This window comes from Cynocephalus volans, chromosome 17 (assembly GCF_027409185.1).
Source record: "Cynocephalus volans isolate mCynVol1 chromosome 17, mCynVol1.pri, whole genome shotgun sequence".
In the NCBI taxonomy this organism is placed as follows: Eukaryota; Metazoa; Chordata; class Mammalia; order Dermoptera; family Cynocephalidae; genus Cynocephalus; species Cynocephalus volans.
Window position 1 is genome coordinate 8,921,034 of NC_084476.1, and position 25,898 is coordinate 8,946,931.

Consider the following 25,898-nt stretch of genomic DNA (forward strand, 5'->3'; position numbering starts at 1 on the left):
TGGTGTAGATTGGAAGGTAACACGGAGGAGACTCCTAGGTGCTCAGAGGTTCCCAGACAACACTCGCTGCCATTATTTTCTGCAAAAGGTACTGCTTAAACAGTGATTGATGGATTTGTCTGAATTTGGGAATAGTAAAATGAGTGGTTCTCAAAGTTAATCTCCCTAAAGAATCACCTGGCAAGATTGTTAAAAATGGACAGGCCCTACCCCCTAGGTTTTTTCTGTAGTCCAGGAGGTGAGCTTGGGAATATTCCTGGTTAACAACAATCCCAGGAAATTTGAGAAGCCTTGGATAAGAGTCTGTAGTGAACCCCCCAACTCAGAGGCTTAGTGTTGAATGGGACAGCTGTCCGTGGTCCAAGGAGATACCGAACAGTGATGGCAGCAGTTCCCTGGGTTGGGCTGGAGGGAACGGGGGACTGGAGAGCTGAGCCAGAAGGCTGGGCCTGCCTGCACAGGGTGCCAGGGACCCTGGTGCAAGCACAGCTGCCCTCGCCCCAGCTGGGACCTGCTGCTGGATCAGGGTGTCTGGGTAAAACTGATATGCAATCAGTTTGGGGCCCACTAGTGGACTTGGAAAGAGAAAGGTCTAACATGCAGGAAAAATGGAGGAGAAAGATGTTGCTAAAGAAAGGACTAAAGGTTTTGGAGGGCAGGCAGGCCTGAGCTGATTCAGGGGACCACCTATCCACAGATGCCCTGAGACTGGGGGGGTGGAGGCAGGGGCTGTGGGAAGGAAGAAGGGGAGGACAGAGGGTGACAGGATTCCTGGCCACAGGTGCCAATTCCTGGGTACTCCACACATGCCGGCCACTCTGCTGACCTCTCCAGATACATCATTTGGTCAGCGTCAGCACCACTATTAACAGTTGTTAACCCAGCTTCCTGGTCACCCACGAGAGGCTGGGCTCACCCCACCCAAGCCTTCCCTCCAGTCCTGTCTCCCCCATTGTCTCCAGCAAGGTGATTGAGCACTGCAGTAACTTTAAAGAGGAGAACATGGACACGTCCAGATAGAGACCTCCACCCCGCGGCCGCCACTGCTCTGGACCACAGCTGGGAGGAAGCGACTCAAGCAGCCAGGAGCGGGCGGGCCCCTTCCAGGAACCTCCCACGGGAGGAAGCGACACGGGGACTTTTGCACAACCGACGCTTTTCCTTAACATTAGTGAGATATATATATTATATATATATATTATTTTTTTTGGTTAGGAAGTGTGAAGTTTTGTGTGTATGATTTCTGTACGAAAACAAACAAAACACTCCCTGAGTCCTCTCAGCTTCCATGGCCATTCTCAAAGCTAACTCAAAGCCTCCTCTGCTGCCACGCTCACTCCTGCCCCAGCCAGACTAAATGCCTGTAACATTGTGTCTGGTCCTTTTCCAGCAAACTCAGACCTGGGCCTGGCTTCCTGCTGTGAGAGGAGCTGGCCCTTAACAGCCTACTCCAGCATCCCAACCCACCCGCCCACCCTGTCTGGGCTCCTGGGTGCAGCTAATGGGGTTTGGGGATTAAAACTAACCCCACTGGGTCTCCCAAATGCCTTGGTGCTCCCAGCTGTGGGCCCTCTGGGGCAAGAAAGTGAGTAGGCCTAGCTCCAGGCAGCCCCTGTCCCAGCACTCCCTCGAGGAGCAGGCCCCAGTGGCCCTGCTGCTCTCTGGCCAGGCCTGCCTGAGGCCACGCTGCTATGGAGCTTGCCTCCTAGTCTCCCACCAGGTCCCAGGCTGTTGAAGGCCTCAGCCCAGGGATGGTCAGATCGTAGGGACAGAGGCCCCTGGCCCTTCTGTCAGGCACATCAGAACCTGCTTTGCCATGGAAGTTGGCACATTCTGGAGCCAGAGGCTTGCTCCCTCACTCCACAGCCCCTCATCTGCCCGCCAGCCCCCACGGTGCCCAGGCACTTCCACCAGCAGAACTGAGCCTGCCTCTTTCCTGCACCTGCCCCGCTGCCCAGAGGCCCCCATCCCTCCCACAGAGGCAGGAGGTCTCACTCCAGCCTTTCACTCATGGCAGCAACAGGCAGCCACCTCTAGACCAGCACTTGGACCACCTTGCAGTGGCCCTCGGTCCTCCCTGGCCCCTCCTGCCCTGCCCCAGCCTTTACCTTGGAAATCTCTGTGCTGCATTTCAGAGAAGTGTGAGAGGCAGCTGTATCTCTAAATACCTTGTGCTCCTCGCTTGATGTAGCTCTGAATTGCTTCTCATCACACGGGTGCGAGAGCCGAGGCCTGGGGAGCAGAGCTGCCCATGGAGGCAGCCTGTGGGGGAAGGCGCTGTCTTCCCTTTTTCTTCTCTAGGCCTGTTTTTGGGTTCTCCTAGCATTTCTGTCTCCAGGGGACAGGCAACTGACCTTTTTCTCCTGGAGCTGCTCCCTGCCAGCCTGGGAAGGGAACAGCAGCCCTGTGTCCCCCAGCTTGGCAGATGAGCTCCATCTGCCCTTCCCTTCCATCCCACGCCCCTCCCTTCCATCCCACGCTTGTCAGGCCGCAGCCAGACCCTGGGCAGCGCTCACATGGCATTGCTTACTGCCTGGGGCCCAGGGAAATGTCTGTACTTTGGGATGTCACAGAAATACATTTTTGTGCAAAGTGGAGAACAGAGAGTCTTTTTTGAAGAGGGTGTGGGGGTTGCTAGCCTGGCGTCCAGGTTAGGAGAGGGGCTTGGCTGCCCCAGCAGGGTCCCGTGATGTGGGAAGTTCTGTGGTGGGGAGGGGTGCATATGGGGCTTTTGTGAGTTTGGCCCATGGGGCAATGGACTGCAGGCAGGGGACAGGTGGAGATTTAGCTGGAATACCTGTTTCCTCTGCATTCTCCTCACACCCCTGTGCCTAGACATGAGGACACCACTGGCAACCAGATCAACAGGGCACCTGCCCAGGACAGCTCAGTCTGATGGGAAAGACAGATGGTGAACATGAGATCACCACCCAGTGTGCAACCCCCCAGAGAAGGCGCCTCCTGCAGGCCGGTGGAGTGGGTGGGGTGTCGGGAAGACTGCAGGAAGCTGGGGCACCGGTGCTTCAGCGAGGGAGCAGAGAGCCAGCCCGGTGTTCCAGCAAGTCTGGGGAGGCTTCTCACAAGAGGAGACATCTGAGCTGAACCCCGCAGAAAGGCAGAGACTGCCGGGCCTGGCCCAAGGGGCCATCCTAGACAGAGGTCCTGTTGGGGGATAGGGATGCAGCCCTGTGTGGCTGCAACAGCATAAAGGAACAAAGTTGTGAGCAGCGGGGGAAGAAGTAGCTGGGGCCACACAGTGAGGTGGCCAGACTCCAGCTTGGCCCAAGACAGCCCTGGCTTAGCCCCGTGGTCCCGGTGTAACTAACAGTGCCCTCGCTCATTCTCAGAGGTGCTCTGACTGGAATAATAAATGATATGGTCACGTTCCTTACAGGCTACAGTGAAGGTGTGGATTTTATTCTCCATGTGAGGGAAAGTCATTGAAGGTTTTAAGCTGGCAGCACCAGGACCTGATTAAGCACTTCTGGAATGCTTAGTCCTGAGCATTCTGACTCCTTCCACCCTCTTCTGTGGAACTGAGGCCCCTCGTCTTCCCTGCAAGCAGGACCTGGATCAGGCCACTCTCTCCCCTGGGTGAGAGCTCTGGCCACTGGCTACCCACAGGGCCTGAGCAGAAAGGGCAGCAAGAATGGTGGTTTGCCTGTGACATGGTTTGAATGTTTGTCCCCTCCAAAGCTCATGTTGGAGCTTAATCCTCAGTATGGTATTTGAAAGGTGGGGCCTTTAAGAGGTGAGTAGACCATGGGGGCTCTGCCCTCATGAATGGATTAATGGGTTAATGGGTTAATGGGTTGTCATGAAAATAGCTTGTGGCTTTATAAGGAGAGGAAGAGAACACATTTGCATGCTCTTGTCCTCTTGCCATGTGACTCCCTGCACCACCTCAGGACTCTGTAGAGTGTCCCACCCAGAAGAAGGCCCTCACCAGATGTGCCCCCTCAACCTTGGACTTCCCAGCCTCCAAAACTGTAAAAAATTAATTTCTTTTTTTATAGATTACCCAATTTCAGGTATTCTGTTATAAGTGAAAGAAAACAGACAAGACAGCCTTGTAATCCCGGTGGGTTGTCTGCATCTGGGAGGGAATAAGGACAGTGCCTGACAGGGGCCTGCCAATGGCCGATGGCATTGCCAAACCCTTCACCTGTGTGCCAGGCCCCATGCTAAGTGCTTTCTTTATAATCCTTGCAACAACCCATTTTACAGATAAGGATACTGAGGCTCAGAGAGGTGAAATGGCCTTTGGCCTCAAGGTTGCCACAGTAAAGGAGGGGGAAACGAGTTTCCCAGACATGCCAAGCACGCCTCTTCTAGCTCCCCAGCCCACGTACCTGCATTTCCTGTATCTGGAACACTCTATTTCCTGCTCACCCCATTGCAGCACCTACTTATCTCATGGGGCTGAAATTGCTTTTTCTTCCCCATTGGACTGTGAGCAATCAGCCACATCAAGGCTCTGCTGTGGCCTCGCACAGAACCCAGATCCTGGCACATCGAAGGCTCTCATTAAAACCTTGCCAGAGGAGGGCTGGCTGGTTAGCTCAGTCAGTTAGAGCTGGTACTGATAACATCAAGGTCCAGGGTTTGATCCCTGTACTGGCTAGCTGCTGCCATCCCCCCAAAAAAATTGCCAGATAAATGGAAGGGAGGGAGGTGTCTTAGTTCCTTTGTGCTGCTATAACAAAGTACCTGAGACTGCATAATTTATAAAGAACAGAAATTTATTTCTCACAGTTCTGAGGCTACAAAGTCCAAGATGAAGGTGCCAGAATTGGTGTCTGGTGAAGGCTGCTCTGCTTCCAAGATGGTGCCTTGTTGCTGCATCCTCTGGAGGGGAGGAACATTGCATCCTCACATGGCAGAAGGGATGGAAGGGCAAGAGAGGGACAAATGCTGTGTCCCCGTGTGGCAGAAGAGCAAAAGGGGCTAAGCTAGTTCCCTCCAGCCCTTTGGTAAGGCAGTAATCCATTCAGGAGGGTAGAGTCCTCACAACTTAGTAGCTTCCTAAAAGGCCGCCACATCTTAATTCCACCATAATGGGGATTAAGTTTCAACAGATGAATTTTGGAGAGGACACATTCAAACCATAGCAGGAGGGCTTTGGAAAATTTGCTACAGCCCAGGGGAACATTTGCCTACAGTGGAGAGGGTGCATCAGGTGACTGCAGCCTGATGACTCGCTGCTCACAACCTTTCTTGCTCAGGGTTCGTGTTCCCTGAGCATCTTCTGCCTGATGTCGAGCTTCACGTGGAGATTTGCATTGATTCTGGTTCCCAGTGGAGGTCACATTTCTTATGGTAACTCAATAAAATGGCTTTCTGATTTAGACAGCAGTCTACTTTTGGAGAGGTGGGTCATGTTTGAGGGCACTGACTGGCAAAATAGAATTTCTTAACCTAGGGGAGGGAGCAGACCTGTACAAACCCACACTCAGGAGGAACCCAACTACCTGCCTGTCCTATTGCCCCCCAAAACTGTAAAAGACTTATTTCTTGTCTCTTCCCCAGCAAAATGTGAGCTCTCTGAAGGCAGGGAACAGTTCGGACCCTGAATCAGCTGGGGTGCTTTAGGTGCAGGATGTCGGGATGTGGAAGGGCTCATGCAAGCAAAGGACAAGCTGGTCAGCTAGGACTCAGGAGGGACCTACACCAGGGTGGCTGGGGAGCACTGGGTCACAGGCACCCGCAGCTAGCCTCTCCAGGGCACTGCCATCAGAATGATGAATCCATCCCAGCTACTCCTCTTCCTGTGTCCCTGTGCTCAAGATTCAGAGTTCCAGATTCAAAGAGAAATTGGCCTGCTTGGGAGCTGTGCTCCACCTCATTGGGTGTGGGGACGTCAAAGTACTCATGGTGCCACCGAGGCTGTGCCCAGTGGAGGAGGGCTATTCCCCAAAGAGCCATCTAGGTACTGATGCCACATAAAGGGAGAATAGATGCTAGGCAGGTGTGTGTCCAGTGTCTAGTACAAGATTCCTTGACCAAACTCTAGCCAGCCTCCTGTGAGCCCTCTTCTTGACTAGGCTTCAACCTTGGCTTATAAGAACTACAGACTCAGCACAAATGACTTCATCCATCCCTCTCCCCTGACATCACAAGATTTAAACACTAACATAGTTTCTAATAGCTCAATGCTACATTCCTAGGGTGACCCTAGTCCCCCTAAAGTGCCTGCCTGAGAAAGCTAAAGGCTGCCAAAAGAATTTACTGTTTGTTCTAGCCAACACTTGACAACAGGCCCCTGACCACCCTTTATTAGCGCATTTACAAAAAAAAGGCTTACGATTGTGAATCCTTCCTCTGTCTCTTTGAGATGTGAAAGTATCTCCTACAACTCAGGAGTGTCATTCTCTAGGACCTGAGAGCCATTTCTTTGAAATATGATCATCAGGAAGGTCAGGGCCTCTGTCTCCCTATCTCTGTGGGAGGATAATAGAATCCTAATTTCAAAAAACAAAACAAAACAAAAACCCCAAGAATCCTAACTTCAATAATTGCCAGCTAAAGAACGCAGCTGGCCTAATCAGCATTTACACTGAGCAACTCTTTGTAATTTTTCACTTTCCTAATTCTACTCAAGCCCCCATCATCCCCCCCACCCCCACTCCCTCATTCTCTCTTTAAAACACTAGCCACCGCTGTACAAATTGAAATTTACTTCATGCTGGGCCCTCTTCCCTATTGCAATAGTATAGTATTGATTAAAATCTGTCCTTACCACTTTAGTGTCTAGCTTTGTTTATTTTTGACACCAGCACAGTGCCTAACTCACAGAAGCTTCAGAATTATTTACTGAGTGGATAATGTGTTAGAGGTCCACACTCAGCACATTAAGTCTTTCACCCATCACGATAATCAAGACGAGTTGCAAGTGACAGACACCCAACTCAATCACCCACCCAAGTTAGTTGAAGGTGGGAATTCACTGACTAATGCACCTGGGGAACCTAGAGTTAATATTAGCCTCAGGCACAGCTGGATCTAATGGGCCCAAACAATGTTGTTAAGACTATCTCTCACTCCCACTCTATGTCTCTTCAGAAGTTAGCCTCATTTCCTTCTGCCACAGACAGGCTCTCTCTACTTAATGCAGAGATCACTGCCGATTGCCCATATAACATATTCCTTATGCTTGAGATCCAAAAGAATGCCCCTTGCTCTCTCAGCATCTGTACAGTAATCTCATGGAATGCCTCTGATTGGCCCTTCTGAGTCCCATGTCCAAACCCTGCCTCCAGTGACACTATAGGATGAGGGGCACTCCCTCCAGAACCACATGGGATGAGAAAGAGCCAGTTCCCCAACAGAAAATGTGGTGTCGAGCTGACAAAAACGACAGATATGAGAAGAGTATGCTGCAGAAGCTGGGAGGGGGGCCAATCAGGGTGGACGTTGGTGTCAGTGGGAGGAGCAGGTCTGAATGGGGAAGGCCGTGGGGACACAGAGAAGAAGTGTGAGCATCGTAGAATAGCCTGAAGCCTGGGGCTGAGAAAGTCAGTCTAGCAGAGTCTCAGTGGTGACTTAGAGAAGGGGAGTCGAGATAGTCCTGTGCAAGACACTGCCCTTCCATTAGTTAATCCTCCCAACCACCTTAGGAGGTGGGTACTATCTCCATCCCTGCTATGCAGATAAAAAATAGCTCATATACTCAAGCAATAAAATCATTAACTTTAAAAAAGAGAAAAAGAAAAAGAAAACAGAGCTCAGAGGGGTTCAGTAACTTGCCAAAGTCACACGGGTTGGAAGGGGCAGTGCTGGTATTTGACGCCGACCCAAGCTGGGCCACCCACAGCCGGAATCTGCACCGTGGACCACCACTATTCTCTCATCCGTTTGCAATACCGTATCTGAAAATGAAGAGCAAGGCTGTAAGGGTGTCACCACGGAGCGACCTTGGGCGAGCCCTGCCCCTCTCGAGGCCTTAGTCATCACATTTTTGAAGTGGGTACAATCTCGCCTCCCGGAGTCGCAGCAAACACCTGCATCTTTGAATGGCCCAGGGAGCTGCACGCGTGCGAGAGGCCCTGGGGGCGGAGCCCATGGGAGGGGGTGGAGACTCGCGCCTGCTCCGGGGCTTTCAAAAGTTACCTGGACGGTGGGGGCCGGAGTTGGGGCGTTACTGGTTGCGCGCGCGCCGGCCCCGCCCTCAGACTCTTCCGGCACCTGTTGGCTTGAGGGCTCACTTGGCCGCAGCTGCCACCCAATAGGCAGCCTCCCTGACCCAGTAGGGCCCGCCCACTGTCCGGATCCTCCAATCCCCGGGAGGCCTCGGGCCCTCTCCCTCGGAGGACCCACCCACCTCGGCGCTTCTTCCGGGTGGGGCCCTGGGCCGAGGCGATGGCGCCTTGGGCGCTTCTTAGCCCTGGGGTCCTGGTGCGGACCGGGCACACCGTGCTGACCTGGGGTATCACGCTGGTGCTCTTCCTCCACGATACCGGTGAGCCGGACGCCGCGCGACCCCGGACTCCCCCGATCCCGCGGGCTTCCCCAAATGTGTGGGTCTCACCCGCTCCCCCGCCCCATCCCCAAAGATCCTGGGATTCACCCTATCTCCACCAGCTCCTGAGGCCCTCTCCGTATCTGTCATTCCAAGAGCCACCTGCTCTCTACCTGATACCCAGTCGATCCCTAAGTAATCCCAGCATCTTCCTGATCACTGCCGGATGACCTGTCCCTCCCAGGACCCTTCCTGTGCCCACCAGATCCGAAGACCGACTCCAGCCCCCATCATCCCAGGTCCTGGGACCCACCAGATCCTTCTCAGGAATTGACTCCCAACCTTCCCGGCTATAAGATTATGAGGACTGGCATCCCACCCACCCCCACACCCCCACCCCCACCATGGCCACAAGCTGCCCAAGTCCAGGCTCCCACCCTTAGGCAAGAGAACACCCCTCTAAGAGAGCAGCCTGTCTCCCATCTTCCCATAGTAGCACTCATTCTCCCACCCACCCACCTCCATTCCCATCATCCCCCTCAGAAGCCCCCTACCCCATGCTTTTACCTGCCACAGGCAGCCTCCCCCACTGCCACCGCAGCAGCCCCACCCCTCCCTGTTGGTCCAGATTCAGCCCCCTCCCCCGAGTGGGGGCCCTTCTCACCATCCTCCCAAGCCCTCAGTTTCCTCCACCACCTTTGCCCTTTATCCTAAAAACTTGCTCAAGTCTCCCCATCAGAAGAGGACCTCCCCTCCTCAATAACCCCCTTCCTTCTCTGCTGTCTTTTACAACCAAGGGGCACCAGAGTTGTCCACATTCTGCTGTCTGGCTGTCACACCCCTCACTGCTCCTTCCTCCTCCACCCCCCACCCTCTGCCTTCCACAAATCCTCAGTCACCTCCTTGGGCTTAAACTCTCTGGACCCTTCATGCCGTGGGCTCCCCTCATGTCCCTCTGCAGCATGAGAGCCTGCCAGCCAGCCCCGCCCTCCTATGTCTCTGTGTCAACCATTTCAGAATTGGCCAATTCTCTCCCCGTCAAAGAACCAGAGACCTAAGACCTCTGCTCCCTCTCCCCCAGGTCCAGTCAGGTCTGGCCCTCTTCCCTCTCCCATCCCCTTCTGTCCATTCCCTCCTCTCCCCCTCCCAGCCAGGCCTTGTTCAGACACTCTCCTCTTCCTCCTGGCCAGACCTCTCTGCCTCCAAGCATCCCCTCTGATCCATCTTCTCTCTAGCAGCAGGAGGGTGTTTGGAAACTGATCTCATCCTATAACCTTCCATGGTTCCCTATTACCCTGCAGATAAGTGCAGATGAACTGCTCTGTTTTTGTTGGGCCTGAACTTCCCCCTCCTACACCCTGTGCTGTGGCCACACTCAGCCATTCATGGAACCCCACCTCCAGGCCTTTGCTCAGCCAGGAACACACTTGCCATCTCTGGCTGCACCCCAGCCTCACCCCGTCTTGTTCTGCCCAAGCCCCAGCTTCACTGTCCTCCTCCGGCCTCTCCAGAGCTGCGGCAGTGGGAAGAGCAGGGGCAGCTGCTCCTGCCCCTCACCTTCCTGTTCCTGGTGCTGGGCTCCCTGCTGCTCTACCTGGCCGTATCACTCATGGACCCAGGCTACGTGAACGTTCAGCCCCAGCCCCAGGTAACCAGAGCCCCTGGGGGCTTGACCCCTCCTTCTACCAACAAGGGACCCAAGGCCCCAGTAACAATCTCCATGCCAGGCCCTGTGCTGCAGGCTTCCAAGGAGCATCTCAATGAACGCTGTTGCCAGTCCTAGAACCCCATCCAATGAGGAAATTGCTGAGGCCCAGAGAGGGGAAGCAACTTGCAAAGGTCACACAGCCTTGCTCAGTCCAGGGTGCTCTTCCGCACTCCACACCTCCATTCTGCATGAGATGGGCCCCAACCTCTCCACACCCAGCGATAAGGTGGCCCCCTAGAGACACACCCCCCACCAGTGCCATCTGCCTCCCAAGGGCATCCCTGTCTTATACCCTGTCCCTCATTTTCAGGAGGAGCCCAAGGAGGAACAGACAGCCATGGTCCCTCAGGCCATCACCCTTCGGCGCTGCAGATACTGCCTGGTGCTGGTGGGTGATGCAGGGAACCCTGTGGGAGGGGCTGGATCAAAGTTGAGCCTCCCTAACCTAGTCCTGCCCCAGTACCCTGACCTCCCCCCCTCCAGGAAGGCTTCCCAGATTCAGGCCCAGACCCTGGCCCCCCTTCCTGCCCTCAGTGGTAGGTCTACACAGGGGTCAGTGCTGAGCCCCAACTCCCTTTCATGCCCACAGCAGCCCCTGCGGGCCCGGCACTGCCGGGAGTGCCGCCGCTGTGTCCGCCGCTATGATCACCACTGCCCCTGGATGGAGAACTGTGTCGGGGGACGCAACCACCCGTTCTTCGTGGCCTACCTGGCGCTGCAGCTGGTGGTGCTTCTGTGGGGCCTGTCCCTGGCATGGTAGGTGCCGCCATTGCCCAGGGCATGCGCCCACAGTTGTGTCCACAGCCAGGGCTCCCTGGGGTGTGGGAGGGGGAGAGAGGTGCCCTGACCTCCCCCGGCCCTGGGTCCCTGTCTCTGCCCTGCAGGTCAGGCCTCCGGTTCTTCCAGCCCTGGGGGCTGTGGCTGCGGTCCAGCGGGCTCCTGTTCGCCACCTTCCTGCTGCTGTCCCTCTTCTCATTGGTGGCCGGCCTGCTCCTGGCCTCGCACCTCTACCTGGTGGCCAGCAACACCACCACCTGGGAGTTCATCTCCTCACACCGCATTGCCTACCTCCGCCAGCGGCCTGGCAACCCCTTCGACCGCGGCCTGACCCACAACCTGGCCCACTTCTTCTGCGGATGGCCCTCGGGGTCCTGGGAGACCCTCTGGGCCGAGGAGCAGGAGGAGGGCAGCAGCCAGGCTGTTTAGGATCACTGGAGGTGGGGCCACCATCTTGTGCCTGAAAACCCAAGGGGTTGTACCCGGCTGGGGTCAGCCTGTAGAGGGCCTGGGGCCCCTCACTCCTGCCTGCTCCTCCCAGGCCTCAGAGCAGAGCTTTGAGACAGAATCCCCGCATCAGTGGGCAGTTCTCTCTCCCAAGGGAAGAGGGGAGGACCTGTAGGGGGCTCAGGCACAAATGGACCCCAGGCTCCACCTGGCCCACAAACCAGGCTGCGTCCAGTGCACAGTTTTACAAATTTAATAATCCATAAAGCAAGTCAATTATTAAAAAGACAAACCAAAACATTCCTCGCTGCAGCCCTCCTTCTGGTCCAGCTCTCACTGGGAGGCGGTGGCAGGGTGGGTGGGAGGGGAAGGGACACTGCCCAGTGACACTGCGCAAAGCCTAGGACAGTAACCCTGTGGCCACCACCTTGAGTCCCAAGGGCTCATAGCTCCCAGGCAAGGCCTGGGCCCCCGTGGCAGTGCACACAAGCGGGTGAGTGGAGGTTCTAGCAGTCTGGGGGGGAGGAGGCGGAGGGGGGCTGAGAGAGGCCCTCAGGGCTCCAGGAATCGCTGTGACACGAAGTCAAAGTCCTGGAAGGCGGCCTGTTGGTGGGCAGTGAGGGAGCTGCGGGGGGCAGGTGGGGTCAGGGCAGGTGGCAACCCTGTGAACTCGCCCTCAAAGTAGCGCAGGTCTGCGGGGCCACAGAGGGTGGGCACGAAGGGAGGCATCACAGTGCGGGCGAGCAGGGCCTGCCAGTCGGTGGTCTGGGGGCAAGAACAGAGGGGCCTGAGACGACCACCGGAGTGGCAGCCCCTGGGGCATTCCATGCCCCCTAGCCTGCCAGGTGCCAGGGCCAGTGCCACCCAGCCACTCACCCTGAAGAATGGCTGGCTCTTGATCTCCTCAGCGTCCTGCTGGCCCGCCCCCAGCCGCTTCTCTGGACACTTCTGCAGGAGCTGGACAATAGGACAGGGGCTTGCTTGGGGCGTTTGGCCCCAGCACTGCCCGCTCCACAGGTGCCCCTGGGAGCTGGGCCACAGGACCACAGGAATGGGCAGCAGGGGACACTCAAGCCATGAACAGCTGTCCCACCCAGCCCTGCACTCTGGGTCTCACCTTCTGAATGAGTTCAAGCCCTTGCACTGACAGAAAGTGGGGGTACAGGGCGTCTGCGCTGACAATGCAATCAAATACCTCCTCCTCGGTGTCCCCTGGGAACGGGCACTGTGGAGATGGGGGTTCAGTGGGTGCATGGGCAGCCTCCCATCCTAAGGCCCAGCAGGCCTGCTCCAGTGCTCACCTCGCCCACCAGCATCTCGTAGAGCAGTACACCCAGTCCCCACCAGTCTACGGCCCGCGTGTAGGACTCCTGGGTAAGCACCTCGGGGGCCAGGAACTCCGGGGTGCCACAGAAGGTGCTTGTCCGGTCCCCAAAGCCAATCCCTGAAAATCAACATCCACACCAGTGCCTTCTCAGTGCATCCCATTCACCATAACCTCTGGCTGCAGGAACCCCCAGCCAAGACTTATGATCCCAGGTACCCGACCTGGTGCCAAGCCCTGCCCCATACCCTAAGAGGAAGCTGAGTCTCAGCAAGGCACACAGAAAGTAGAACCCAGTACCCTCTCCGAGCCCTGACCATGGGCTCTCCCCTGGCCAAGTGCAGGAAGGACCAATGTGCCCAGCTGTCCCCTTAGCATGAGGTCTGGGGTGGGGAAAGCAAGGTATCCATGGGTGGGGAAGAGACTTCCTGGGAGATGCCACTTGCCAACCACCCTGCCAGCCTGACTGGGTAGGCAAGGCTGGAGGATATGGATCCTGACAGGCGATCCCACCTTCCTTGCATAGCCCAAAGTCTGCGATCTTCAGGAAACCCTGGGCATCCAGCAGAAGATTATCCAACTTTAGGTCCCTGAGGGCAAGGGGGCAGGGGGGTGATCAAAGGGGCTGAGAAGGGCTGAGGCCCAGGGAATAGCAAGTGCCCCCAGAGCAGCCCAGGAGGAGGGCAGCATCTGCCTCCTCACCCACCCTCCCCACCACCCGGCATCTCTGGGTCAGAAGTTACCTGTAAATGATCTTCTTCTCATGTAGGAATTGCAGCCCCAGGACCACACAGGCCACATAGAAGCTGGAAGGGTGAGGTGTGGGAGAGTTCAGGCTAGGACAGGCACCACGGAGGCAGGGCAGGCGCACCAGAATGGCCATGGCCAGAGTCAGATGTGGGCAAGAGTCTGGGACAAGCATCGTGCCTGGGTTGGGGGGCTCCCCCAGATAACGGTCCCAAGGTTGCTGTCCACAGTCTACCCTTGCTGGGCTTTTTTTTTTTAAAGTTGACCGGTAAGGGGATCTTAACCCTTGACTTGGTGGTGTCAGCACCACGCTCTCCCAAGTGAGCCAACCGGCCATCCCTATATAGGGATCTAAACCCATGGCCTTGGTGTTGTCGGCACCGCACTCTCCCAAGTGAGCCACCAGCTGGCCCCCCTTCCTGGGCTCTTAAACTGTGCCAGGGACTATGCCACGGGTGCCACACAGCCTATTCTCTTAGCATCCGCCCAGCAGCTGGCAGTTGACAGTCATCTGCCTATCTTTCCGACGAGGCTCTGAGGACCTGTCCGGGGACACACAGCTAGCGGCAGAGCTGATAAGCCAATTTAGGTCTCTAACTTCAGAGCCCACACTGGAGGGTAAAAATTAACTCTAGCTACCAGCCCATGTGCTAGGCAAGTTATAAATATTGCTCTCCTCTATGCAACACTTCCACAAAACAGGTAGTGTCAGCCCAATTCACAGCTACATAAACTGAGGGCCAGGGTCACAAATGCTGTGAGAGTTAGTGCCAGGATTGGAACCAAAGCCTCTCTGACTCGTGCTCTTCTGCTGATGGGTGCCCTGCAGGAAGCAGGATGAAGGGAGCGCTTGTAGGGAAGCAGGGAAGTTTGCTGGCAAAGGCAGGCAGAAGGATGGGAACCCACCAGGCCTGGGGCTCAGGGAAGACATCCTCATGGATGTGCATCATGAGGTCACCGCCGGGCACAAACTCCGTCACGAAGCAGGCGTGGCTGCAGGTCTGGAAGCAGGCAAGGAGGGACAGCAGAAAGGGGTGCCCTGTGCGGCCCACAGCCTCCAGGATGCGCTTCTCACAGTACAGACTATAGGGCAGGGTGTGGGTCTTAGAGGACAGGACAACCTCCACTGGCTGTGCACTGCCATCCACACGACACCCGGCTCGCTGGGTCTTCAGCCCAAATGCCAGGTGGGCAGAGTGCAGGTTTCTATGTATCCCAGGCTCACAGGGGTCACTGAGTCTGCACAAGCAACACTGTACCATTTCACAGAAGAGCAAACTGAAGTTCAGAGAGAGGAGAGGACCTGACCAAGGGCAACAGTTAACCATGACAGGCACTTTAAAGAGAACCCAGTCCCAGCTGGCCCCACAGGGTCACCACTCCAAAGCCCCAGGAAACTTCAGCTGCCTTCTGGATGCCCACAGCCGAGGCCAGCCATCCTGGGGACCCGCCAGGGCCAGGGCGCCTAGGGCCCCCCTCCAGCCCCACCGCACACCTCTCTATCTCATCCCGGCTGAGCACCTCCTGCTTCTTCAGTGCTTTGATGGCGTAGTATTTCCCCGTCCCTTTGAACTGGACCAGGAGGACCTAGGGACCAGAGAGAGGCTGGGCTCCGGCTGGGCAGTCGGGGGGAGCCTTTACTTCCCCCACCCACTACCCCCACAGGTCACAGTGTCCTCCTAGCTAATGAGCTGAGCCTGTCCACCCCACTCCTCTGCACCCTCCTCAGCCCACTACCTTCCCGAAGTGTCCCCGGCCCAGCACAGCCAAGCAGCGAAAGTCCTGAAGCCGGGGGGGTTTCCTGCAAGAGAGAGAGAGAGAGAGAGAGAGAGAGGGCACAGGAAGCCCCCTAGGATGAGGGCTGGATCTCCATCCAGAGCCACTCCAAACCCTCCATGCCCAGTTCCGGGCTGTCCCCACCTTTGGGGCTCATGGGAGAGCCCTGCAGCAAGGGCTTCCAGAGCTCCCTAGAGTCTGGCATACAGCTGGAGCTCAATAATGTGGGCTTGGCAGATAAGAACCTGAGAACAAGCCAGTGCATACACCCAATGAGCCCCGGAGTGATGTGGGAATGGATCTGCAAATGCTCAAGTAAGCAGATAAACGCCTCCAACGTGAACAGGAGCTGGGTGGGGTACCTGGTCGGGGAGGCTGGAGGAGACAGCCCGAGTCCAGTCCTGGGCTCCATGTGGGGGCGTTTGGTGCGCTGTGAGGGCAAAGGGCTCAGGGCAGGGCGGGCCTTCCCTCCCTCTTTCCCTCCAGGCCTGCCACCCCCACCCCCAGGGGCTACCAGCTCCCCCCCTCACCGGAATCTCCTCAGGGGTCACCTCCTGGGGCAAGTAGAGGCGCGGGGGCTTGGGTGGGGCCTTCATATCTTCTCCCAGGGGGGTTCTCTTGGGCAGGAAATTACTACAGGGAAGAAGCAGACACATGGCTGAGCACAGGCAGATGCAATAGCTGCCAGGACGGACACACAGCCATGCAGGGAGACAGATAGAGAGAGTCCAATGATGTGCAATAGGGATAGAAAGACAGACACCAAGTGAACCTGGAGAGAGGTGAACGCCACAGAGAAGCCTGCAGACCACAGGCTTCTCTGTGGCAACGTGGCTCCTCACCTGGGGGAGGCAGGGTCAGAGGCACCTCGGGGTGTAGTCGGGGTTTGGGGGCACCCTTTGGGGGGGCTGATCGTGCTTGGGGAGCTGCAGGGGGGCAGTAAGTTCATGACCAGGCGCCCCCAGGCCGCCATGCTGAGGTTCATCTGGGAAGCCCTCAGGAAGTCCTGGCCTGGGGACAAAGGGCAATCTCAGTCCAGGGGCACCCTGACAGCTCCAGCCCTGCTCTCTACCTGTAAGCCCCCATTCCTTCCATACCTCTGCGTTTAGAGAAAATGCGTTTCTGCCTCTGTAGCCGGGGCCTCCTCTCAATGACAGGGTCACAGAAGGTCACCTGCTGGGACAGGGGGCAGAGCTGAAGACTAGTTTGCTCCCACTCCATCTGCCACAGCACCTCCTCTGCCACTGGGATCCCAGCCGCAGCCCCCAGTGCTGACAGATGCAAGAGCCAGAGGACCCAAAGAGATTAATTCAATGTCCTCATTGCGACCAGTGGAAAAACTGAGGCCCAGAGAAGAGAGACAGGGTCACACACAAGGCAAGGCAGAATAAGGACCGGGACTCAGGCCTCCAGATGGGGCCCCTTAGAGAGGAGCTGGGAATGTCCATACCTCTGCATGGGTGGGTCCTATGCATGAGTGGGTCACAGTCTTAAAGGCTCTTTCTAGCCCTGATTCACCCAGGGGCTCACCAGGTCAGAGGGCAGAGGGAGGTAAGCACCTGGGCAAAGAGCAGCCCCTGTGGCACCAGGCTGAGGGAAAGCTGGTGACAGGCATTGTCCAGGAAGTCCTCGAGCCTCAAAAAGGCCACGCCACACAGCTGCCGCCAGTCCCGCCAATGCACCCCGATCTCCAGTTCCCGGGCCTGTGTCAGGGAGGCCAAACTGAGGCGTGGGGTGCGGCACCAGCCCTGACCTAGGAGGCCTTCTATCCCATGGCCTAAGGTTACCCCTTAGGGAAACCACACAAAAGGCAGCCTTACTCGCTCCAGGGGGATGACAAAGGTCTGGTCCCAGGACCGCTGGGCCACCTGCCCCCAGCCTGTCTGGCCCACAGTGCGGTTGTCCACTTTCAGCACGGCCAGCACCTCACCTGCAGGGCCAGAGTTGGGCTCAGGACAGGCCTGGGGCAGGGGTCCCCTGCAGCTGCCCCATAGCTCTGTCCCTACTCACTGGCCAGCTCGCCTCCGCCACGCTGCTGCTTGGCCCTGGCCCGAAGCCAGCCCTCAGAGGGGCTGCCGGCCAGTGCAGCCACCGGAGAACGTCCAGGCACAGCTGTCAGCAGCTGCTCACAGCCCAGGAGGTGGACCTGCAGCGTTCCTGTAGGGGAATGTGGGTCGGGGGCACTGTCAGGTGCCATCTTCCCACTGCCAACACCAGACCACCAGTATGCCTTGCGACATACAGGAATGCCACCCTCTTCAGGAGGTGGCCAAACCCAGACCCTACTCACATCAGGCCTTGGTAGCCACCTGCTGAAGACAGCACGGCAGGGTCAAGAACCTGGGACAGGGAGCAGGACGCCTGGCTTCCCGTCCTGCCCCATTTGCTTCCTGGGCCTGTTTCCCCATCTGAACAGTGGGTGAGTCCCAGCTCTGCTCTACCTCCCCTGGTGGGTACGAAATATGTTTTGCCAACTGAGTGGGTTCATTTTTAGGGTCACTAGAGTTTGTCTATCAAAGGGTAGAGGAAACGGTGGTAACCTAGCAGCATTTTTTTTTTTTTTTTTAAGATGACCGGTGAGGTGATCTTAACCCTTGACTTGGTGTTGTCAGCACCACGCTCTCCCAAGTGGGCTAACCGGCCATACCTATATGGTATCCAAACCCGTGGCCTTGGTGTTATCAGCACCATACTCTCCTGAGTGAGCCACGGGCCGGCCCTAGCAGCATTTTTTTTTTCGGCAGCTGGTCTGTACGGGGATCTGAACCTGTGACCTTGGGGTTATCAGGCTGCGTTATAACCAACTGAGTTAAACAGCCAGTCCCCCCGTCCCCCAGCAGCTTTTTAGGACATAGACTGGGCCTAAGAGCACTATTTAGGGCAGCTGGGCTTGGGGCTTACACTCAGAGAGACCTTGAGGCTCCTTTGTAAACAAAGACAGGTGCCCTAGTAGGAAGATCATATTAGGCAGGACTTGAGGAACTGCGGTGTTTAGCTCCAAGTTGGAATATAGGGTGGCCCTGAGTAGTTGAACTCTAGGCCTTTTCACTAGCTGTTCTTTCTGCCTTCCTCATCTTGTCTCCTTGACCATAAGTACTGCCTTAAGTCCCCCAAGGCCGAACTCAGACACCACCTCCTCCAGGAAGGATTCCTGATTCTGCAAGGCCATGTGAGGGGGCCTCCCCCAGCCCCTGCACTTCCTCCTCTCAGTTCTGCTCCCAAGGAAAGAAAGGGAAGGAGAGTCTGCAGTGGGAGGGACTCCTGGCTACCTGTCAGGGCGGTGGGCTTCACAAGTGTCCCCGAAGGCTGGGGGTTCCCAAGCACCGCAGTCCGCAGCTCTCGGGCCACTCTGCTGCGCAGAGGGTGGGCAGGAGGCAGTCCCTCCAGCAGCTGCTCCAAGGCCAGCCGCAGGAGATCCAGTTTCTGGGAGGACTCCTGGAGCTGGGCCTGGGCCTGCGTAGGCGACACAGAAAGGGGCAGGCCCATGGGTACCAGAGGAGGAATGTGCAGCAGCTCAGGCCACCTGGAGACAGCCCCCCACCCTCCTACATGAGGATTTTACAGAAATGTGCCTCCTGTTTCCACTGCCACCCTGCATGGCCAGTCCAGTGGTGCCTCCCACCACTGCAGAGGGTGGTATGGGGACAAGCAGACCCTCAGAGAGGAGCAGCACGGAGGGGAGGGGACCACGGCCTGACCTCAGCCAGGGCCTTGCGGTCCTGTGCTCTCCGGTTACCGAGCAGCTTCACCACGTTCTTGGCACCCTCGGCAACAGCAGCCTCAATGCGCAGTCGATGCTGCAGCTCATCCACCAGCAGCTCAGGGCCTGGGGGAGGAGGTCAGGCCTCAGCCCCAGCCCCGCCCAGCTCTGCCCTCTCTTTCCCCTTCTCCAGGCCTCTCACCTGGCTCGGGAGACTCACTGGCCTCCAGGCTGCTTATCTTCATTCGCAGCAGGGCCACCTTCAGCTGGCTGTCCCGCAGCATCTGCTGGGCAGCTGCCAGGAGCTTCCTCTCCTATGGGAACGTGACATATGTCCCATCAGACCAGGGCTGGGCCAGAGCCTCCCCAGTCAGACCAGAGATGAGAGCCAAGCTTCTCCCATCATACCAGGGTTAAAGCCAAACCTCCTTGGTAAGCCAAACACTAGAGCCAAGCCTCCCTTGTTAGACTTGGAGGGGGTGGGGGGGTGGGGGACAGAGTCTTCTCCATCATCAGACTGACGAGGGCTGGGTCAAGCCTCCCCCATCAGATCAGGACCAGGGCTAAGCCCTCCTATCAGTCAAGAACTGGGGCCCAGCTCCCCACATCATGCTGGGAGTTGGGACTGGGGACTGGGCTGAGATTCCATTAGAACAGTGTTGGGCCTTCTCCATTAGACTGAGGATTACAGCCACACCTTCTCTACCCAGCTGGGATTTAGGGCTGTATTTCCCCCATCAGATTAAGGGCTGGGACTGTATCTCCCTTATCAAGTCAATGGCTGGATTGCATTTCCCTGTCAGAACAGGGGCTGGAGCTGTGCACCTCCCCTAATATCTGAGAGCTAAGTCTCTCCTACCAGATTGAAGGCTGGGCTGTGCCCCCCCATCAGACCCAAGGGGGCTTACCTTGGAGGTACCACTGGCATACGTGTAGGTCATGTTCTCAGCCCCCTGCTTTACCTTCAGCTCCACTTGCAGCTGCCTCCGTAGGGCCTCCAGGTGCCGAGCCCTTGGCTGCTCCGCCCACAGCTGGGGTCCTGAGGCCACAGGTTCTGTGTGCAGGGAGTGTAGGGCCCATGAACCCATCACCCAGAGCTGAGACCCCCACCATGGCCTAGCTCCCCCCTCCCTCCCCTCCTGGGCACAATGGTCAGGGCCAAAGTCAGGCGCTGGCTTGGCCTGGAGCCTCCTGTCCTGAGGGCTCTGCTCAGACTCCCCACTTACCAGCTGGGCCAGGCCCAGGGCCAGGCAGCAGGATGCGGGCATGCAGCTCCCGCAGCTCGCCATGCAGCTGCTCCAGACGGCGGTTGGAGGACCGCAGCAGCTGCTGCACGTGGCCCAGGTGACGGCGGTCTGTGGCCACACGCCGCAGGTTCTCCACGCCCTCCTTGATTTTCAGCTCCTTCTGGATGGCTCGACGGATCACCTCTTTCTCATCCTCTGGGGGCGCCTGGCCCAGCTCAGGCTGCAGAAGGGCAGAGGGGAGTCAGACCATACAGCCCCCACCAGCTGCCTCTGCTCACCACAGACGGAGGGTGAGGAGTGGACAGCACCCAGGACTGAGTCCTCCCACAGGGTGTGGGAAGCATCTCTGCCCTCAGAGCTCAGCACCCCTAATCCAGATGGAAACCCCAAGACCATATAGCTAGTCCATGCTCATGTCCTCTGCCATTGTTGGGGGGTGGGGGGGATTGCTAATGCTTATATGGTGCTTACTGGGTGCAGGATCTATTCTAAAAGCTTTGCATATATTAACTCATTACTCCTCATGGCAACTCCACCAGGTAGGAATAGTTATTACCCCCATTTTATAGTCAAAAAAACTGGGGCACAGAGAAGTTAAGTAACAAGCCCACAGTGGCAATACAGAGGAGGAGAAGCCACCATCTCTTTGGCCCCAGGCTCTCCCTGCCAGCCATGTGTAATCAGGCTGCTCCCTCTAAATCTGAGATCCACAGAAGAATCTCAGAGCTGGAAAAAGCTCAGTGCTGAGAAAGGATTCACCCGAGGTCATATGGAGAAGGCAGCGGTGGCCTGACTAAGAGGCCAGGGCTTGTTCGCCTGACATCTTAATGCCACAGGTGGTAAAGCAGAGGTACAGAGAGGAGCTGAGGAGGTCTCCGAGTGCCGACTCCCAGCTCAGCTCCTGGGAGGAAGCAGAAAGCTCTCTCGCCACTTCCCCCCAAGTTGGAGCCAGAAACAGGAAAACCTCCTTCCCAGAGGCTGATATTTCAAACCAACCAATGCCAAGGCTGACCTCAGCCAAGAGAAACACATGATGTCTGCCCCCCAACATGGATATTTGCAGAGACCCTCATCTTACCTTTCTGCGTTCCATCTCCTGAGCCCAGTGGAATGTATGGCTACCCCAGCCTTAGGGACCCCCACCCCAGACCTCGGCTGGGCTGCTGGCCCGGCTGTCAGAGGGCAAGGGCGAGGCTCAGGAAATCCTCTGACTGCCCCAGGCAAGAGGGGCCAGAGCCAAAGGCCTCAGCAAACAAAGGTCCCATGGAGCTGGGGGCCTGGCCACCAGGGTCCTGAGTCACCCAGCCACTGCTGCAGGGCGGAGGCCAGCAGGAAATCGGAAAATGTGTACAAGCTATGGCTGGAACAGGCGGAGGGACCTCCGGAGGAAGGGGGTGGGTGGTACAGGGTAGAACCAGTCCTAAAGCTGCCTAAGCGATTGGGGTGAGGGCACTCAAGGAGTCTCTGTCTGCTACACCTCACCCCTGAATACATCCCATGGTCCTGTCTGCAACATGTACACACACACACACACACACACACACAGCAACATGTACACACACACACACACACAGCAACATGTACACACACACACACACACACACACACACACACACACACACAGAGCTTTGGCCCTCTGGGCCTATGCACGCCTATTGCCACCTCTGGGCAAGAACCCCTGCGCCCTCCGCATCCTGGAGCCCTCTGTGACCCGAAGGTTGCCGCCGGGCACTGGGCTCACCCCTCCTCTTGCGTACACACTCCCGCGTGCCACACGTGCTCTGGGAAGGCCCCCTCCCCAAGGGCCCGCACCGGCCCCCCTTGGCTTTCCCGGCTAATTCCCATCGGCCTTGGAGTCCCACCTGGAGAACCGATTTTAGGAAACTTTGGGGCCCACCCTGGTGGCTCACACTGCGGATTAGACATGCTCATGGGCTGGCCCGCCTAGAGGTTCTGAGTCACCCGAGGGCTGATTTAGGGGCGTCTCCAGGGGGCGTGAACGACCTAACTCAACGCTCAGGTCTGGCTTGAGAAGCTGTCGCGGGGACCGGAGGCCGGGGCTGGGTCGGGGCGCGGCGCTGGGGACGCAGCCGGAGTCGGCGCGCCCGGGGCGGTGAACGAGCTTCCCCCGCATCCCCTCGGCCCCCGCGCGCAGCCCGGCCTCCCCGGCGCCGTTCACCTGCTGCGGCGCCCCCTGCTCCATGGCGCCACTCCAGCCGCTCGGGCCCCTCCTCTCGGCCCCTCCGCTTCCGGAAGCCCCGACCCCTCCGCCAGGACTTTCAAACTTGAAACTTCCCGGGAAGCGGCGTCGGAGGCGCGGGATCGGGCGCCCCCTCCCGAGACCCGCGGGCCCTCTCGGGACCGGGGGACCAGCGCCGCCTCTCGGCTTCGCCGCTCAGCGACCCCAGCGCCTCCCTAGGCTCCGAAATTCCGCGGGATTCTGGATCCAGCGCCCCGTCCTGTGGGGCCGCTGTTCCCGTTCGGTGTAACACTGACCCCAGCCCCGAGATGGGGGGGCAACAGGGGTCCCCGCAGGGCGCAGTTCTCTAGCTGTGCTCGGCCGCGAGCCCAGTGGTCGGCCCGGGTGGGGACAGCGCCCCCTGCCGGCCGGCCGGCGCTGGGTCACCCCGGTGGGGCGCAGCCTGTGTAGCGGGTCCCCTAATGCGGGGGCAGCCTTCTCGTCCAAGCCCCTCCACGACCTGGCTCCCGCTCCTAATGCCCTAGGCTTCCTCGACCAAGTCCCTCAAGTCTCTCTTCGTCTAGGGATGTCGTTTATGTAAAATGGGCTAATCCCAAAAAAAGATTTTAAAAATAACAATTTTATTTTTTAAAAGATGACCGGTAAGGGGATCTTAACCCTTGACTTGGTGTTGTCAGCACCACGCTCTCCCAGTGAGCGAACCGGCCACCCCTATATAGGATCCGAACCCATGGCCTTGGTGTCATCAGCACCGCACTCTCCCGAGTGAGCCACGGGCTGGCCCAACAACAACAAACTTCAAGAATAAAATGGGATCATTCTAAACCTGTCACCCCCATGGTATGGTTGGCTCTGTCTAGATATTAGGGACCTAGAAGAACACACACGCCGGAAAAAAGTAAAGCCTCACCCAAATTACGGCAAATCACAAATTACAGATGATTGAACCAAACCTCTCTCAGGCCTATCACTTAACCAGACTGGGCTTGCTGGTTCAGTCAGAGCTACTATTCGGACTTTGCCCTAAAAAGCCCATCTAAACAGAAAAAAAAACATTATACCTGTGAAACAGCCACAAACTCAGGGAAGTGATAACTACCCCTCCTGAGGTGCACTGGCAGTGGCTTGCCTGAGGGGATTCTGGTTCTTTACCGCCTACTCTATGTCCGGCCATTTAGCCACTTCCTGGCATCTTGTGCTTACCAGCACTTTGTCCCTGGACTTCACTGGAAGGAGCCTTCTCCAAAGGGTCAAGAGTAAGGGTCAAATACTGACCCTGACATGGAATAGACACCCTCCAGTGCTTTTACTGAAGGAAACCATGTCTGTTTTACTTTGCACTGCTCACCTTCCTCATAATGGACTACAAAAAAGTGAAACTGGCCAGCCATGGATAATCCCGGGTCATCCTGCAATGGAAAATCAACCAAGTGGCAATTGCATAAGCAGAGACAGCTTGGTTCAGAAACATGCCCAGATTTATAATAAGAGGCAATATGTGACATATTTTACACATATCAGAGTTGTTCAGTGCTAAATGAGCACCTGGCACACAGTAGGCTATTTAAAATGGGGGTTATCAAACTGTCCTTAGCTGACACCCATCATTTAGAAGTAAAAAAGCCCTCAGTCTGACTGCAGCTCATCAAACACCCACAAACTAGCAAGCCTCCCCCTTTTAGGAATTCCCCAACAGTGCAATCCAGTCCAGCCAGATAATTAACACTTGAAAATATATATTTGACTTGGTGGGTGAATGTTACTTCTGGAAGCCAAATGAGTAATGATTCAGATAATCCTCCATCGGAGGGTATTCACTTCTCATCTCCTGGATCATTCATCCATCCCCTGCAGGCAGGAAGCTGAATTAGATGGTTTTCCAAATTTGCTATGAAGTGTTTGTTACTCTAAGGGAAAAAGAGTTGAGAGGTAACAGAATCCATCAAATGCATTGGGCTGGACAAAACTAAAGGAAAACTGAGTCCTGGGCTGCTGGATGAGTCTGACCAGATAGCTGTGTCTTACATCTGATGGTAATGACACTCCATAAGATTGGAATTCTTAGGAAAACAGAAGCTCATGTTCAACATCCAGTGCATAGTAAACAGTGCAAACCAACTCTTCAGCTAACTGGCCATTAAGACTGTTTCATACAACCTGAAAGAAACCTCAAACTTCCTAGTAGGCACATAAGCAAATGTTTTCCGCCTTTTCATACACACTTTTTTCTTCTCGGTATTGCAATCAGTATCTACATTTAGATTTGTCTCTAGGTCGAACCTGAGTACACAATGTCACCAACTAATTATGTTAGCACACACCCTTTAAAATGCGCTTGCTGGGGCTGGCTGGTTAGCTCAGTTGGTTAGAGCATAGCCTTGTAACACAGTCACACATTCAAAAGGGAATGGTCACAGCTGAGGTGGGAAGTAGACTTTTCAAAGATGTTGTTCTCTTTAACAACTGAAGTTTTCACTCTTTACAACAGAATTACATTTTTGCCATAGTCAGAAAAGGCTCATAGCAAAACCCAACAAAAAAGGCAGAAAAACAGAACCTATTTCTGGGACCAGGTGAAACCATAAAACTAGTTATGCACTAGAAAGCAGTAGTGATAGATTACCAAATGAATCCAGAAACATAATTGTTCAGGAATCCTGACACCCAAAAGACTCTCAAAATACAAGCCGAAAACCCATATACCTTTTAGGAGCCAAGCAGCTAATAGAAGTGTAACACACAGATGTAAAGCAAATTTGTCAGCCATACAGTATGTCCAGGTTCTCTGTGGACCATTTAAACTCTATTTTAGAAGAGGTGGGTAACAATTAAGAGCCTGTTATGGAGGCCAGGTATTCCAACTAAAAGGTCTTTGAAATAATTAGAGAAACAATCTTAACGCTGGGGATGTCTAAAACAGAACATTCCTTAAGATTTTGAAACTAAATATAAGGACACCATAAGCTACTGTCCTCTAGCCTCCCAGCTCACGCAGTTACTAAGTTCCCCTAAGCTATGACACAGCTTTGGAAGAGCACAGCTCCTTCTCAGAGAAGGAAAACTACCTAACAGCCACTATTTGCTCTTCTCTTTTTAAATGCCCTTGATCAGCAGAGCTCTGAACCATTCCTCTAATCTTTTCCAACATGCACTTGCCTAAAAGGACAGCCCAAGAACACCTCTTGCAATTAGTTCAAAGCACACTGGCTACTATGTAGGAATTTTTCACTGCGCTGAGGTTGCCATTTTGCTTTCTCAAGGCCTAGACTAGTCTTCTCCGACAAGATTTGCATGTCCAGGAGAGTCTAGAGTGTGATCACAATAGTTGGGTGCAACTATTACCTTCAAGGGATGTTTCCCAAAAGTAAAGGATTATTATGGAAGTTTATTGTGACCTATAACCTAACAACCCTAGGAGCTCACCAAGGTGTAACTTTGTGAAACAGTATCACAGGCTTTTAAAGTAACAACTACTGAATTTTTTCCTAGTGACGTCCTTTTAATAGTGAGACTT

At 55.8% G+C, this 25,898-nt stretch overlaps 3 protein-coding genes across 8 annotated transcripts in view; 2 read left to right on the forward strand and 1 right to left on the reverse strand.

Annotated features, from left to right (window-relative positions):
* Nucleotides 1–3,311, forward strand: part of ZER1 (zyg-11 related cell cycle regulator) — a 28,627-nt gene extending 25,316 nt beyond the window's left edge. For all 3 annotated transcript variants that reach the window (XM_063082362.1, XM_063082361.1, XM_063082363.1), the window contains exon 16: nucleotides 963–3,311. In XM_063082362.1, the coding sequence (XP_062938432.1) occupies nucleotides 963–1,020 (58 nt within the window). In that variant the 3' untranslated portion in view covers nucleotides 1,021–3,311. The remainder of the gene's footprint in view (nucleotides 1–962) is intronic.
* Nucleotides 3,312–8,311: 5,000 nt separating this feature from the next.
* ZDHHC12 (zinc finger DHHC-type palmitoyltransferase 12) lies at nucleotides 8,312–11,690 on the forward strand. 3 transcript variants are annotated; one of them, XM_063081736.1, is made up of 5 exons: nucleotides 8,312–8,458; nucleotides 9,970–10,106; nucleotides 10,477–10,554; nucleotides 10,756–10,922; nucleotides 11,017–11,690. In XM_063081736.1, the coding sequence occupies exons 1-5, from the start codon at nucleotides 8,359–8,361 to the stop codon at nucleotides 11,405–11,407; spliced, it is 873 nt and encodes a 290-aa protein (XP_062937806.1). In that variant the 5' UTR covers nucleotides 8,312–8,358; the 3' UTR covers nucleotides 11,408–11,690. The 3 variants fall into 3 exon arrangements, with proteins under 3 accessions (XP_062937806.1, XP_062937805.1, XP_062937807.1); XM_063081735.1 differs by having other exon boundaries at nucleotides 11,051–11,690; XM_063081737.1 differs by having other exon boundaries at nucleotides 11,073–11,374.
* Nucleotides 11,637–21,327, reverse strand: PKN3 (protein kinase N3). 2 transcript variants are annotated; one of them, XM_063081734.1, is made up of 22 exons: nucleotides 21,263–21,327; nucleotides 20,164–20,404; nucleotides 19,846–19,991; nucleotides 19,140–19,251; nucleotides 18,936–19,063; nucleotides 18,507–18,690; nucleotides 17,248–17,394; nucleotides 17,058–17,167; nucleotides 16,797–16,940; nucleotides 16,335–16,410; nucleotides 16,080–16,248; nucleotides 15,768–15,870; nucleotides 15,600–15,667; nucleotides 15,199–15,262; nucleotides 14,957–15,048; nucleotides 14,368–14,544; nucleotides 13,458–13,520; nucleotides 13,228–13,304; nucleotides 12,692–12,834; nucleotides 12,508–12,615; nucleotides 12,267–12,347; nucleotides 11,637–12,155 (listed from the first exon to the last, which is right to left on the reverse strand). In XM_063081734.1, exons 1-22 carry the CDS (start codon nucleotides 21,275–21,277, stop codon nucleotides 11,943–11,945), a joined length of 2,661 nt encoding a protein of 886 aa, XP_062937804.1. In that variant the 5' UTR covers nucleotides 21,278–21,327; the 3' UTR covers nucleotides 11,637–11,942. The 2 variants fall into 2 exon arrangements, with proteins under 2 accessions (XP_062937804.1, XP_062937803.1); XM_063081733.1 differs by having other exon boundaries at nucleotides 16,335–16,413.
* Between the last annotated feature and the right edge of the window lie 4,571 nt (nucleotides 21,328–25,898).

What these genes read in the sequence shown, in the direction of transcription:
- PKN3 (XM_063081733.1), bottom strand. An exon ending in TTCCCTGAGCCCCAGGCCTG is followed by an intron (nt 13,521 to 14,367) that starts GTGGGTTCCCAT and finishes TCACCCTTCCAG; the next exon opens with CTTCTATGTGGCCTGTGTGG. An exon ending in AGAGCCAGCCATTCTTCAGG is followed by an intron (nt 12,156 to 12,266) that starts GTGAGTGGCTGG and finishes TCTTGCCCCCAG; the next exon opens with ACCACCGACTGGCAGGCCCT.
- ZDHHC12 (XM_063081736.1), top strand. Translation starts at nt 8,359, where the DNA reads ATGGCGCCTTGGGCGCTTCTTAGCCCTGGGGTCCTGGTGCGGACCGGG. An exon ending in GCTCTTCCTCCACGATACCG is followed by an intron (nt 8,459 to 9,969) that starts GTGAGCCGGACG and finishes CGGCCTCTCCAG; the next exon opens with AGCTGCGGCAGTGGGAAGAG. An exon ending in ACGTTCAGCCCCAGCCCCAG is followed by an intron (nt 10,107 to 10,476) that starts GTAACCAGAGCC and finishes CCTCATTTTCAG; the next exon opens with GAGGAGCCCAAGGAGGAACA.